We start from the raw sequence: 16,032 nt of genomic DNA, 5'->3' as shown, positions 1-16,032 counted from the left end.
TACTTAATTATTTTAAGGTTTTTAATTTAATTTATTTATAGAAATTTTTCATATTAATTTTAACTTGCAAATAGATTTTTATTAAGTATTTATGCTAATACATAATACTTATTAGCTTTTAACTATTAGCTATCATGGCTTATTACAAATTATTACTACTTACTTTATACTTAAATGTTTTTATTAATTTATATTAATAATTTTTTTTTTTTTTTATTATTATTATTATAAGTACTTAAACTACCTTTATATTAATTAAAATTAAAATAAATTATAAATCTAGTATTTATTTTACCTTTTCCCATTATAACTATTCTTATAATTACATATATAATTTCATTTAATATTAAAGTTTAATGCATTATCTAACATATTAATAAGTAATTTATATTTTATGTGGTATCTATCTACATGGCTGACCAATTATTAAATATATTTTATTTTCAAATTGTTGACATTAATTTATGGTTTGATGATGTTACTCATCAGAAAAGCATCAACTAAATTTTATTATTTTATTAGTATGAGTAGTTATTATAATTCAGAAAAGTGGATGTATATTTTTTTGTTTAATTGCTATTAAAATATTAAAAGGCCATCAATTACTCTTATTAGAAAATTATTTGGGAATATACAATTTCGATCCAAATACTCTGTTCTTTATTTCCATTATTTTATACATAATAATTTATGATTTCATACAATTGTATAATTCATTATGAAATCTTGAGTAAAAAATTAAGATAATTAAACAATCAGACACCAAACATTTGATAAAATGTTATAGTAGTTCCAGAAATCAACTGTGACCCCATTTAACGAATTCTGTATTGAGGCTCTATTAAATACACACACATTATACCAATATGCTTTTACATTAATGATTTAAAATTTTACTAGTGGTGATATTACATATGGCATGATTTAATCGTATCATCCAGCCTGTATGTTTTGCCCATTCAGTGGCGGATCCACGGTGATGGGGGGTTAACCCCTCCAAAAGTCAGGAAAATTATATATTAAAAATCAATTATTTTACGAATTAAGAAAAAGATTTTTTTTTTTAAATTCTGAGAGAAAGTAATAAATTCGTATTTTTATTCAATAGAAATCAGTAGTCTTAGATTTAAATGAATGTATTATCTAACATACTATCTTAATTCATTATCAATCACTGACTATAATGTTATAAAAAAATTCCAAGGAAAACATTTTTTTAACCCCACCCCCACAAAAAAAAGAAAATCCTGGATCCACCACTGTGTCCATTATAAAATCTTTGGTTCTTATTCTCAAAATTAAGTAAAAAAGTATTAAAAAGTATTAATGTAAGTTTCATAGCTAAAATCAATTATTTAATCATCGCTTTATTGAGTTTAAACGTTAAGGGGATTCCATACCGACCATTTTTAAGGAGTTGACTATAGGCAATTTTTAGACATTTTGTAAATACGTGCGTGCGTGGCGTGTATGTTTGTGTGTAGTAAATGATCATTAGTGTGAGTGACTTTCCTGCACTGCAACCCATCTATCGTTCCACTGCGTCGCCGATTACCGACGTGCAGTGTGTCGCGTCTATTATTATTTTTATTATCTTTATCAATACGACTAATACGAGCGCTCTAATGACCATTTAAAACTGTGCCAGTATATTATCGTTATGATTTATTCCGCTTTTAAGTATTGGTCATACCATTGATTATAGATAGTATATCATAGATTATCTACAGTCAATGGTCATACTAATAACTATCAATAATTAATATTTATGCATTATTTATTATAATACTAAAAAACTCACAAAATTAATTATAATAAAATAAAATTATTGTTACTCAACAGTACTTTTTCTATCAAGAAATTTTAATATATATATATTTATATTTTGAAACATCATGTACATTGTTCAACGGTACAGCCAACGTCATATCGTCTGGAGTAAATGTATTTGAAAATTTTCCATGGATGTTTTCTTTTACAGCAGTTGGGATGGAATTATTCGAAGCCGAGTTAGAGATTCTATATAGTTATAAAGATAAAAACTAATGAATTTAATCTAATAAATACATTCTTGAAATTTTATGAATAAATTAGCATTTGATCTAGATAAATACTATTTTTTTTTTGTATTTTTCTAAAAAACTAAACGATCTGTAACTAAGGTTAATTTTAAATCAATTTCAATATTTGTTTTTTAGATTCTGAACGAGTGATGGATGTATTGATTTTACATTGATATGTGTTTTTTTGTTTTTGTGTCTGTGTACAGCAAAACTTGTCAAAATAATGCTTCAATTTACAAGTAATTTTGTAGTTGAAAATTCATAAAAAATGTTTTATTTGTGTCTAAGGTTAAAAAAATTTAACTCTAAGTTTTCCATAAGTTTTCTTTCAAAACGTTATAGAGAAAACTCGAAGCGTCATTATAAGAAAAATGTTATGAGCGTTTGAATTTAAAATTTTTACGAAATCTCGTAACAATAACGATTTATCCTCAAACGATTTTAAATATTTGTTATTATTCAATAAGTATATACTTCGTAGATACTTGAAAATTTCACCAATTATTTAGATTGGCATTTTCTTTACATAATTTAATTTTCAAAATATTTCATTCATTTTAATGCTATTTATAGGCATTTGTAATATTCGTTTTTGTTTAGTTTTTTTTTTTTATAAATATCGATAAAAAAATTTTGAAAGTCAAAATACTTGAAAAATTAATACTACAAAGTTCCTCATTAGTTATTCTTATAGTGATTAAAAAAAATTAAGAATACTAGGCACAATTTTTTTTAATAGCATTTGAAGTTCAAATATTGACAAAAATTCGTCAAAATCATGAATATTTGCAAATTATTTTATAATTAAAATTTATAAAAAATTTGTATACCGATAAGTAGCTAAGAGTTGAAAGTTTAATATAAGATTTTCCATAAGTTTGGTTTACAATAATTATAAAAGAATTTAAATTTAGGGTTATTCAGATCATTAAAACATAAACCATCTTTTTCACTACCCACTGGGAAATATATTTTAGGATGACAATAAATCATCATCTCCGTTCAGAATCGTGATACCTATCATTGGTTTCAAATTTAATACATTAGTAGTGACCATACTATACAGCAAAGCGTTACTCACTTGACCACGCTTTTTTAATTTACTTTTGGAAAAAAGTAAAAAAAAATTGCTATTATGAAAATTTAACAATAACAATTTTAAATTTTTGAACAAAAAATTTGAAATTGGAATTTTTACCATGGTTTATTTTCGAAAAAACCTCATTCAAAAATATTGAGTTAGTGTCGAGATCCTCGGGGTCGTACTGGAATTTTGAGACATACTGTATAGCATAACACAAACTTGCTTCACTCAAAACTTAAAATAAATAATTCAATATAAATTAACTTACAAATCAACTAAGCCGTCGTTTGATATCTCCATTGTTTTCTTTTGGAAATTTAATATATTGCCTTTCATTTTTTTTCGTTTCGACAAACACTTTTTTTTAAATTTTCCCATTTTAAAAAATTGGAAAATTTTTGGATTTACAAAAACTAAGTGCAACTATAACTATATAACTACACAACTATATGCTACTATTATAGGTGCACTAAAAAATAAAGATCTGATAATCGACTTGATGGCTGACAATATCATCTAATATTATAATAACATAAAGTAAATGTAAATAATTATATTTGAGCGTGAATGCGCGAGCGCCATGTACACAATATAATATAATAATATAGTCCGCGACGGCGGCAATAATTTTATCTTCGATCATTATCGCCTATCGGTAATAATCGGATTGTAGTATATTTTTATTTTTATATGAACATATTATTATATTTAGATTTCCGATAATTCATTAGCGACGTACGCGACGGCGGCGGCGAGCTAGATAAGCGTTGCGCACTCGCATGCACATGACACATAATGTCCAACAACGAATCTTTTTCATGACGAAATATTGTAAATCATAGACCTAAACGAATTCCAACATACAGACTTGAGTTTTACTCCTATAATAATTTTGAAAACAAATTTTGTTTTGTTGTTCAATCAACTTTGGATCCTTCGAGCCACATTTTTAATTTATTATTCTTAAAAAGAAAAAACTTCACTTGAAATTTAGAAAAAAAATCTTATATTCTTGAAAATTTAAATGGATATAAATATTTTTTAAATTCTTTTTTTATGATTCTGATTCGAAGGATTCAAAATAGATTTCATAATAAATTAATATATGTTTTTAAAATTATTATAGGAGTAAAACTCAAGTTGGTACGTTGGAACGCGTATAGGTCTATTTTACTCTAATAAGCGATAGTGTGGAATCCCCTTAATACAATTGGAAAATATTACTCCTAAAAAAGTCTTAAATGAAAACCGATCTGCTTCTTTAATTACATTTAATAATTTATTTCCAAGGATTAAACAAAATAATCAAAATATCGATACTAGCTGGAGGATGTTTAATGTAATAAATAAATTTAAATGTAGAAGATTTCTGGATAAAACTCAATTCATTCGAAAAAGATGATCAATAACCATTTAAAGATATTTCTAATTTTTACTTTGCCCCAATCGAATGTGTCTTTTAAATGCATATTTTCATAAATTAATCTAATAAAAACTAAACAAAGAAATTGTTTAAACACTGCAACTTTAAATGGAATTTTGTGTGCCAAAGAATTTACTAAGAAAACTGAATGCCATCAAATAAACATAACGAAAACAATGATAGGCATGGTAAATTCGAATATATACAACCACATAAACAAAGAAACTGATAATAGTATTGAATTTGTCGAAAACTGAAGATTCTTTTTTGATAAACCTAATATATTTTTTTTTTATTTATATTTTTACTTACATGTTAATTTTGTTGAAAACTAAGTTATATTTTTCTTTGTTAAGTATAATGTTTTTACCTACTGTGAATATATATTTTAAATTGTGAATATTGTGTAAAGTTCTTTACTACCAATGAATTTTATTTTGGTTATATTATATTAGTTATAATGACTACCTAATTATGCAGTAAGTTATGCTGGTTATTAAAAATATACTCCAGGTAAGAAAATTATAAATATATTATACTATTTATTAGTTATAATTTACTAAATGAGGTAGTTTTTCATTGTATATTAAGTGATATTTTTCGACTAGAGGAGCGTTACGACGACCCTGAGCAAATGCAGCAAGTCTTAACTTTTTTTGTTAAGTTTTTTCGTTGAGTTTATAAATTAAATAAATTTGTTTTCAAATCTAGCATTTTCTACTTCAAATAAATTATGAAAATCCTAATTATTATATTCGTACATTTTTTTGTTGTTAAAATTGATTATAATACACTTAATTATAAGTAAAATATATCAATATATATTATTTTCATATTAATATTATACAGTGACAGTGCCAATCATTAAAAGTCGCTATAGTGTTAAATTGCGACTACACGCGTAATGTACCACATAATCAGATAGCTGCGACAACCGATAAGTATATTAATTAAATTTAAAAATAAAGTCATAAATAATAAAATTGTATTATTTATGATTAGTTTATACTTACAAATTATTGACAATGATTGATTAGTATAAATTTACGAAAAAAAATTTTTAAGTATGATTTTTTTTTTAAAAATACCATCTTTTAAGGATTTTTGTCCATTTTTTAGATGACCATGTTTGGCAACACTGCCCCGCAGTAAAGCATTTGGCTGGCTTATCATAAAAGAACGTTATCATAACTTCAAATTGTAAAATGTAAAATGTAGGAGCTAGAAGATCTCTTTTGACTAAAAGGTATATATTAATATACTATTAGGTATATTATAATGTAGTTTTATAAATTCTTTACATTTAATGAATATAAATTAAATTATGTAATAATGTATATGGTAGGTAGGCAGGCACGTAGCTAAAGGAGGGCCAGGGTGTGTCTAGCCCACCCTAATATGTATCCGGCCTTAGGCCGGCCCATCTAAAGTATTGAGAGGGGCTCATTATTATATGATTGCTTTTAATTTTTACCAAATTTTTAATATTACCTAAATATGACGCAAATAAAACCAAATACATCGGGTTTTAATTATTATCTAAGTAATGTAACTTGTAACTAAATTTAAATGATCGATTAGGAAATAATTGCTATTTATAGCTAAATACCGGTACTATACTACAATGTCAAGTTGATCTTATCATATCTAGACAGTGACTACTGTATACTTGTATGTCTATTTTAAAAATACTTTGAGCGAAGGTATTGTCATTATATTGATTCTTATAGAAATATAAAATTATATTATGGTCTCTGATTGGGCACCTAGGTCACCTCCGTTAATATTTATAAAATTTATAGTATTTATACATTTTATCTTATATATTTAATATTTAAATTAATTTTAAAATGGCACTTCTCAGTGGATATGCCAAAAGAAAACTAAAATTACAAAGAGAAGAGCAAATGATAAAATATGGTATTAATAGGTTATATAATATATTAAGAGTGAATACCTTTAATTCCATTCTTGTAAAAAAATAACTACATTTTTTCTATTAATTAATATTTAATAAAGTAATTATATTTAATAACTCTAGTCTCCATTACAACTATTCATTTGCTCTACTACCTACCTAACTTATACATTAGGACATAATATAATTTATATTCACCAAATGTAAAGAATTTATAAAACTATGATAACGTTATTTTATGATAAGCTAGCCAAATGCCTTATTGCGGGGAAACGCTAGTCACAACTTAGATAAGCCTCCCCCCCCAGATGTCCGTCCATGTATAAGACACTAGTAAACAATGTCTAGTATAGGAAAAATACACAAGCTAAAAACGTACTTTCAATCAAAATGATATCTACCGTAGTCCGTAATGACTTCCAACAATTACTAATACCTATATTCTGTTCAAAATAGACGTGTATTATGGACATAAGTCATAAATTATTGTATGAGCAAGACAACTTTCGACGTTTTCATCGATTAATTCCAATTATTTGTAATAATTTTTTTTTATAATTCGTCATTTCCTCGAATAATGATCAAATTAATAACAATACAAATAATTTCTTATTATTTCCGTTATAAATTATTAGTTAATGAAATCTAGATAACTAATGTGTTTTTGGGGAAAAAAAAATTTGCAATTTAAGACTGCGAGTGTCTTCCAGTGATGGTCTTGGTCTTGCAGCTTTGGTTTGGTCTTGCAAGCCTAATCTTGGTCTTGGTCTTGCTAGACCAGTACCGTCTTAGTCTTGGTCTTGCCAAGACCAATTTTGAACATAATCAGGGCTCGGAAGTTGTAGCACTAAAAAATTTTACTTTATAGCTCTCAAATATGCAATTAAAAACTCTATAATATGCGCTATAAATAACACGAAAAATAAAAAATATGCATTTAACTTGAAAAAATTATAAATTTATCAGAAAAAAATGAAATGTTATTTTACAAATTGTATAAGTTGAATTATAAACTGTTAACAAAAATGTTAAATTAATTAAATATATTTGTAAAAGTGTATTTAAAATTAAACTATTCTATATAAAACTGGATATTACCCTGGATTATTAAAATGTTTAATAATCTAATACAATTATACAAAAAGGAAATAACAACAATGACTAACTTAATACATTAATACATCAAATTTTAGATGAAAACATAAAATAATATTTGATGAGGTCTATTTATTTCCAATAATTCAATTATTTTTAAAAATATAACCAAGTAAAATATTTTTTTTAAAAGAAATTAACTACACGAATCTCTTTATATCAATAGTTTTATTTCATAATAACAAAAATGTATGTAATTAAATTACAACAAATAAGGTAACTATCGAATAATTTTAATAATCTATTGGAATGATTTTGATTTTTGGTTATGTAGTTTTGATACCATTTCATGGTATATAAAAAATTACAATATTTAATATCAATAACAATACAATGGCAATGTAAGTATATATGATTAAACTTAATAATATATGAAAGGACTTACAAGAAAATCACAGTATACATAAATAAATGCTAGTGCAGCTACAAAAAAGGTATGTATAACAGCTATATCAATTAATTACTCTTCTTGCTATCAGGTTTAGGATATTTGAATATTAATCCTAATTGTATCAAACACAATATAACGACTACAATGTTCTGAATCTAAAAATAAAATGATTATTAGTACATTAATGTTTTAAATTTAGAATTGTAATTTACCTTCATAAAAACATTGTCTATCAATAGTCCATATATTAACCATAGGAATGCAACAAAAGCACCAGAAGAAATCATTGGAAAAGGTAACATTGAAGCATCTTTATTTTTAATGATATTTTTCTATAAAATAAATAATCACATATTATTAAGTATATATGTAATAATTCCAAAAAGACACATAGTTGAACTTTAAAACCAATTAAATATAATTATCACTTTATTAAAGTTATAATAAAAATTTGAATATATAAATTTTATAAATAAATTGCAATGGCATATTTATAGTTTCCTTAGTCACATTTGATTAAAGCTTTAAGACCATAGGTGTGAGCAGACTTCAACTTCCGGTCGAGCCTGAATACAATTAGTGCTCCAATACCCCTATTACCCAGTAATACAGTACCCCTAATTTTTTTCTAACACTTTAACATAGTAGATTCTATTGTAAATTAAAAACAATGTAGTATTTATATCTATACATAGAATCAAGTATTATATTGCTAATTATTAGACATTTTTGAAGTTAAAAGAAAAACTAAATTCTTTAAAATCAAATGATATAAATACAATTAATTGATTTCCACGAACATATTAAAATATATATAAACATTTTACAATGGTTAGTTTAAATTTTGCTATGCCTCCAAAAATATTCTGGTCAAGTCGCGGCTTGCTCCGTGTGCACACCTATATACATACACACACACACACACATTAAACTTCTTTCAGTTTTATTACAAACCCATTTAATAATATGATTACTTTGCATTGTATTTTTAGGTCTTCAAAAATAAAAAAATACATTTTATGAATTTAATTTATCCATATAAAATTAATATGCCCTTATTAGATGTTTAAAAAAATGAGTGTTTTATTATAAAATAAACTAAAAATTAATTTGTGAATAACCATTATGAATGTTATTTTATATAAAAAGTACAATATAATTCTAATATATATTATTCACATATTAAAATAAAAAAATAAAAATATTTTTAAACAATATAAAGAGCTAGGGTAAATTTACCAAAGAAAATAAAGGGGATCCAATAAGTGCAAACATAAGTGCAGTAAGAATAATACCAAAACGGTGTTCAATTAATTTTTCATCTTCAATTGCTGAATATCCCCACAACACACCAGTGAACAGTGTAGCTTTTGTAACCATTGAAATCAATGGACTCTACAGAAATATATAATATTTATTATATTACAAGATAAAAATAAGTTTTAGATGAATTAATTATATATTTCATTTACCGAATTAGGTGTATAATAAAAAAATACCAAAAAATAAATCAAGTTTAAAACAAATCCAAAAATATTAACTGGTATAATGTTAGGGTCATTCATAAGCAGTCCATTTTTGATCATAAGTATGGACCTAAAAATTATAATAATTAATAGAATAAATAGAAATAAATTGAAATATTAAAATTGACTTACATAGCCATACCTCCAACAAATGGTGTAGGATCAATATTCTTTGTGCTTTTATTTTTTATAATGTCTCTACAAATAAGACTGAAACAAGAAGTATTACATATAAACAATTTTTTTTCAATTATCTTTACAGTAAAATTCTTTTAGATATTGTTATTGTTTTTTGGATTATAATAAAGTTAAATTAAATCTATGATTAGATCAACATAATTTATATTAATGCTCAGATAAAATTAATATTACTAAGAAAATTTATTTGTTTTTAATTTTATGGCATTTTCAAAGAAATTATAATATATAGATTCCTTATATGCTAAGCAAGAAAAATTGAAGTATCAAGTGAAACATAAAAAATATTTAAAATAAAATAATCACTTATTTTATTTTAAATATTTTTTATGTTTCACTTGATACTTCTATTTTTTCTATTTTTTCATTTTTTTGTGTTACAATTCTACTGATTAATTATTTAATAAAAATATTTCTTGTTCAATTTGTATTTTGCGAAAACAACTGATGGACTACCAACAAATGTATGTGTGAAGAATATCTGAAATACAATTACCTCTTATAAATATTTGTTTTACCATAGTGATATGTATATAAGTAATTAGTACTTAACATAACAATAATAGATAATTATGTATCTATAGGTACCCAGATTATATTATTTTAACTAATTGTATTGCTTAGGAAATATATACATTATAAATAATATTTATTTTTTTTTTTTGAATTTTGTTATAAAAACTGGTAGAAAAAACTTGAAAAATGGTACTTAAGGACAAATAGCCTAATTTCTTCTTCTTAAATATATAATAGTTTTATATAAATATCAATAAAAAAAAATACATATAGGTACGATTTATTTATATATATAAGATTTCTGGTATTTCAGTTTAAGATATTTAATACATAAATGAATATCTGTTTTTTGTTTGACATAAGGTCCACACAAATAAAATGATTCCATACTTAAAAAATGTTAGGAACCAATGTATTAATTATATATAGGTACCTACCTACATTATTATGTTATTAATTCATTTTTTTATAATTTAAATTTCAGTACTTAAATATAAATTATGTAAAAGTATTATCATAATTAAAATTGGATATATATTTTTTTATACATCATAAAAGACGATTGGTTTTATGAAAATATTGTACTAATCAATACACTTTAATGTAATATAAACTATATACTTAGGAAAAACTTTTTCTATTTTAATTTATTATAGCATATTTAAACAAATAGGTATTCTGTGATTCAATTTTGAGTTAATTGAATTTACCTTGTTAATTATAAAAATCCCACGACAAGCTAGGAAATAAATTTTTTTTTTAATCACATGTAAATTATATACTACTTGTAAAATACATGGAAAATGACACATTGATTATTTAATATAAATGTATCATCATTATATTAACACTAAACTGTTGCTACCTATAAGGTAGGTACTTTATTTTAATTCTACTTTTCAATATACAGTGATTAAAACCAACCAACTAGGAAATCTAATTATTTAATAGATGGGTAACATTATATGAAGGAAGCTACTTACACAGGAGCAAAAAATGTTCCAATAGTTGCAATGGCAGCACATTTGCCAACAATATCTGCGAGACTCATTTTTACTTTGATTTAAATTTTTATAATTATGAACAATTCAATAATATAATGAAATTAAAATTAGCCTGAAAGAAATGAATTAATGTTTATTTAACAGAAAATTTTCTAAAAATGAATTCATCAAAAATGTACTTCCAATGGAATGAACAAATTATATAAAATCTAATACGCTAGAAGTCGTAATCTCCGAGTTGATGAAAGCGTTACATAAACATCAATAATAATTTATGTAATATTTTTTTTTACTAATATGATACGATAACTAATGAAATACTCGACCACCACAAAATACTCGTACGGTTGACCTTCGGGCGCCGTAAGGTTTTTTTGCACACTCCTCCGAACCACGTCCAACAATAATAATTCATTATGTTATTAGTATTGAATTAAATGCCAATGAAGAGTGCAAACATGAGCAACCGCCAATAGACGGTATGATACAACGGGCACCTGCGCGGTCCGTTCCCTTTTGAGGCGCGTACTATCGGAATTCTAATGATTCTATGGTTATACGATTGGCTGTAGCCAGTAACCTTGGGCCGAGACCACGGGCTACTATCATCGAACCGAATCCGATGGAAGCATGAATGACGGTAACAGCTGTTATGAATGATTGTGTTGCATTAATTTAAGCCGTAGTTTAACACATAATTAATCATTTTCAAATTTACAACTAATTATAGACGAACGGTTCTAAGCACCTAATCATGGTTATTATAATAATGTCCAGACTTCCTAACTTTTTCGATGAACTCGAAAAGTTGAAATAGTTGTCACAAAATATTGATACTGTTTTCATATAATATGTATACATTCTAATATCACAGATTACATTAAACATTTATGTTTGATAAAGCAAGGATCTAGCACAAAGGTATCTACATTACAAATCAAATAAATATAATAATAAAAATCTTTAAACTATAATAACGTTTTAATAAGTATAATAGTTCAATAATATAATTTTATTAGGAATTTATCATTAAAATTCATATTAAATGAAAATGTAGAATACAAATCAACTACTAGATTTCAATTAAATAATGAAATAAAACAAAAATTATAAAATAATATAAAAATAAATAGTTTGTATAAATAAATGAATATATAGCTTAGATGAATTTTTAATTCGAAATCAGTCTTACATTGCACATTATAATAATACTCCAAGTCATAAGCGTGCGCATGGGTTTGTCAGGGTAGGCATTTGACTACTCTGTTAACCTTCCCTTTCTCAACAAAATATTCAATATTAACACAATAATAAATACCATATATAACCATATTATGTTTAACCACTGAAACGTCCCTAAACAGTAAGTACATGTATAAAAATATTGGAAAATTATAATTATTAAGTTCAATAAAGTTACCCCATCCAAATTTGTTGTTAATATTAAATATTAATGTGTTATGTATGACTACCCTGCCAGAATTTCTGCGCATGCATATACTTCAAGCTATACATTCATTTATATATAAATAAATATTTAAAATAATAAATAAAAAAATTTAAAAACTATTTATTTATTTCTTTTTCTACTGCTTTGACATTCTCTCAACTATTTGGGGTTGACCACGCTTATCCTAATCCTCCACTAGTTTTGATTTTCTACATATTTTATGTACACATCAATCACAATCTTAAATAGAAGAAAGTTAATAGTTATTGTGTTTAGGAAACTAAGTGGAAAGGACAAAAATCAAAATTAATAGGAGAGGACTATAAAATAATATATGCAGGTAGGACTAGTAGAAGGAATGGGGTTGGAGTAATATTGGATGAGAAAAGTAAGGTAGTTGACCGTAGAAAGAAAAAGTGATGTAATTACTACGGTAAAATTGGTATTTGAGAAATAAGTATAAAATGTAATAAGTGCATATGCATCACAAGTAGGTGGTGAAGAAAGGAAAAGGAAGAGTTTTAGCGAGAGGAATGTGGTTAGAGAAAATTTTTTGGATTTTGTATCATCGTATGAGCTTGCAATTATCAATACAAACAAGAAGAGCATACTATTATTATATTTACTATTTATATAGCACATATTATATAGTATATAAGAGTATAGGTCGCAGAACACAAGTAAAAAACCATTTTTTAATTTTAGGTACTTAAAATTATATGAAAACTAAATTTATAAATAATACATTTTTTTTTAAATAATTGTACAAAAAACACAAATGGGCATTAAATGTGTATTAAAAATAATTATTAAATATCACAAGTCTAAACGAGTTTAAAAACTTCAAAAAGATCATTGAATTCGACTTCGCGTTGAGTTCCATTATTTTCATCATCAATGTTGAATTTTGAATTAAGCATCATAAATTCTTTAATACCAGCTAAAAAATTAGTTTATATAATTATAAATTAAAACATTTTTGTTTAGGTAAAATTATTATAAATTTTAACTTACAAAGAACTTGGATGTGTAATGTGTTTTTATAAATGTGTTCCAAACGTGCAGTTATTACAGATGACATTCCTGGTTCACCACATTCATTCATGAATAATGTCTGGGTTTAAACATAAAATACAAATATTTTTTATTTTTATTTTATTTTTCTAAAGAAATAAAACCATATAAATACTTACTTTGAATTGTATCAAATCATGAATTTGTAACTCTGAAATATGTGATATTTTTACAGGATTCATATTCTTCCAATCAACAACTAACATATCATAATCTTCACTGGTATTGCTATCATTATTCTGGATATTTCCATTATCAGCATATGAAATATTTTCTGTAGAGTTCGTAGGTATACATGTTTGACCACGTACAAATACTGGTACCTTAGTGACTTTAGTTCTTAATGGACTTTTTTTTTTCCAAACTGAAATTAAATACAGATATATAACACATTTAAAGCTCTAAGATTTAAATTGAATTATTCATACTAGGTTGGATAGCATCATCTTTTTTAACAACATTTTGTGAAGAAGAATTACAACGAAAAACTTCTCTTTGTACATGAAGAGATTCATCTGATCCTGATGAGCTATTATCTTCATTCCCTTGTTCATTTTCTAATTTAAAACGTTTATGCATTTTACTAGATTTTTTAAAAGATGTAACAGAAGTTTCAGATTGTGTATTTAAATAATTCTAAAAAAAAAAAAAAAATTAAAGCAAATGGTTGTAAAATTTAAAAAATGTTAAATTCAAAAAATTACATTTTCAATTGGTTCAACTTGTTCAACTTGCTTTTTTTTTTTATGTGTTCTTTTGCGAATTCTTTTCTTAGAAACTGTTTGTACAACTGATGAAACTGAACTTTCATGATCATTTTCAAGATTTGATTTTATATTTCCAGTAGATAAAATATTGTCGGAAGAAATATTACTTGTGTCATTGTTTATAGAATTTATTTTATAATCAATGCTAGTATCAAACTTTTGAGTATATGTTTCGAAGTACTCTGATTTTGTACAGTTATTTTTTTTTTTCACTACCACACTAATAAAATTTAAAAATAATAAAATTATTATAATTTTATAAATAACTTATTAAAATAATTATTAATTATAATACTATATAATTAAAATACCATACATATACTTAGGTTCATTTAACATATTCTATAAAAACCAAAAAAATATGACAATTTAATAAACACAATTTTAAATGTTGTTTAATTGAAAAAATTATATTGATATTAATGATCCATCTAATTACAATAAAAATAAATTGAAAATTAGTTTTGTTAACAATAATTTACTACTTTATTAAAAATGAGTAAATTACCTAGCCAGGCAGTGGCGTAATTGTGGGGGGCAAGGGAGGGCAAGTACCCCTCTGACAATCTTTTGAGACATAAAGGTATAATTTTGCCCCCTCCCCCCCCAGATAATCCAACAGTACAAATAGCACCTTTTATTAATGAACTCTTATGAATATTATTTAACAATATTGGTACCTAGTACATGCTACCTACAATTTATATTTATCTAAACCATAAAATGAGTTAAAAGACTTATGTAAAATCAAACAATTAGATATAGTGTATAAAATACATACAATAAAAATGTTTCAACTGGTGAGGGGGAGGGATGTCAGGGTTTTGGTAATAATAAATATATTATATTGTCCCCCTAGGTTTTTTTCCAGTTACGCCACTGTAGCTAGGTATTAAATGTAGCCAGCAAATTATTCTGTATGCTCTAAACAAAAATTCAACTAACACCTATAGTAAATTCTATAAACATCAATAATAAACTATAGTTTTTAAAATTATACAAACGTTATTTCTTCATTTTCATTAATTGCATTAATGTCATCTTCATCGAGAAATGGTACATTTTCAAGACATAGATCTATGTCACGAGATTCCTTTAACACTTTTTGTATTTTTTTTTTAAGTTGCTTTATTTGAAAAATGTTATCTAAGTTTACGTGAAGCCAATAAGTAGACGGATTCTTGTTCAATGTAAGTTGCATGATATTCAATTTAATACGCATTTTCAATTATAATTATGAAATTTTTATTACAATAAAAGAAACAAATATTAATTGATATAATTTTTAATGGAATCAAGCAATTCAAATAAATAATTAACATTTATAAAGAAATCAATAATGAAAATCAAAACGAAATAAAAATTATTACACGAATTATAATATATATGAACTTTAGATTTCAGTAAGTTTCTTAGTATAATTAAACTAAAAAATTATAAAACTTGAGTACAGATTGAAAATA

The 16,032-nt window shown here is 24.7% G+C and overlaps 2 protein-coding genes across 2 annotated transcripts; both read right to left on the bottom strand.

The window, feature by feature from the left end:
• Nucleotides 1–7,868: 7,868 nt before the first annotated feature.
• On the bottom strand, nt 7,869–11,843 carry LOC112687353 (sugar transporter SWEET1-like). Its single transcript, XM_025560002.1, has 7 exons — nt 11,458–11,843; nt 11,258–11,390; nt 9,693–9,770; nt 9,507–9,630; nt 9,274–9,429; nt 8,247–8,366; nt 7,869–8,189 (listed from the first exon to the last, which is right to left on the bottom strand). The coding sequence occupies exons 2-7, from the start codon at nt 11,323–11,325 to the stop codon at nt 8,100–8,102; spliced, it is 636 nt and encodes a 211-aa protein (XP_025415787.1). The 5' UTR covers nt 11,326–11,390; nt 11,458–11,843; the 3' UTR covers nt 7,869–8,099.
• Nucleotides 11,844–13,501: 1,658 nt separating this feature from the next.
• LOC112687321 lies at nt 13,502–15,847 on the bottom strand. The gene is made up of 6 exons (XM_025559960.1): nt 15,574–15,847; nt 14,507–14,789; nt 14,231–14,438; nt 13,922–14,166; nt 13,743–13,842; nt 13,502–13,668 (listed from the first exon to the last, which is right to left on the bottom strand). Exons 1-6 carry the CDS (start codon nt 15,789–15,791, stop codon nt 13,553–13,555), a joined length of 1,170 nt encoding a protein of 389 aa, XP_025415745.1. The 5' UTR covers nt 15,792–15,847; the 3' UTR covers nt 13,502–13,552.
• Between the last annotated feature and the right edge of the window lie 185 nt (nt 15,848–16,032).

This window comes from Sipha flava, unplaced genomic scaffold, assembly GCF_003268045.1.
Source record: "Sipha flava isolate LNK unplaced genomic scaffold, YSA_version1 109_pilon_pilon, whole genome shotgun sequence".
In the NCBI taxonomy this organism is placed as follows: domain Eukaryota; kingdom Metazoa; phylum Arthropoda; class Insecta; order Hemiptera; family Aphididae; genus Sipha; species Sipha flava.
The sequence above is the reverse complement of the archived record's forward strand: the minus strand, read 5'-3'. Positions and strand labels throughout refer to the sequence as shown.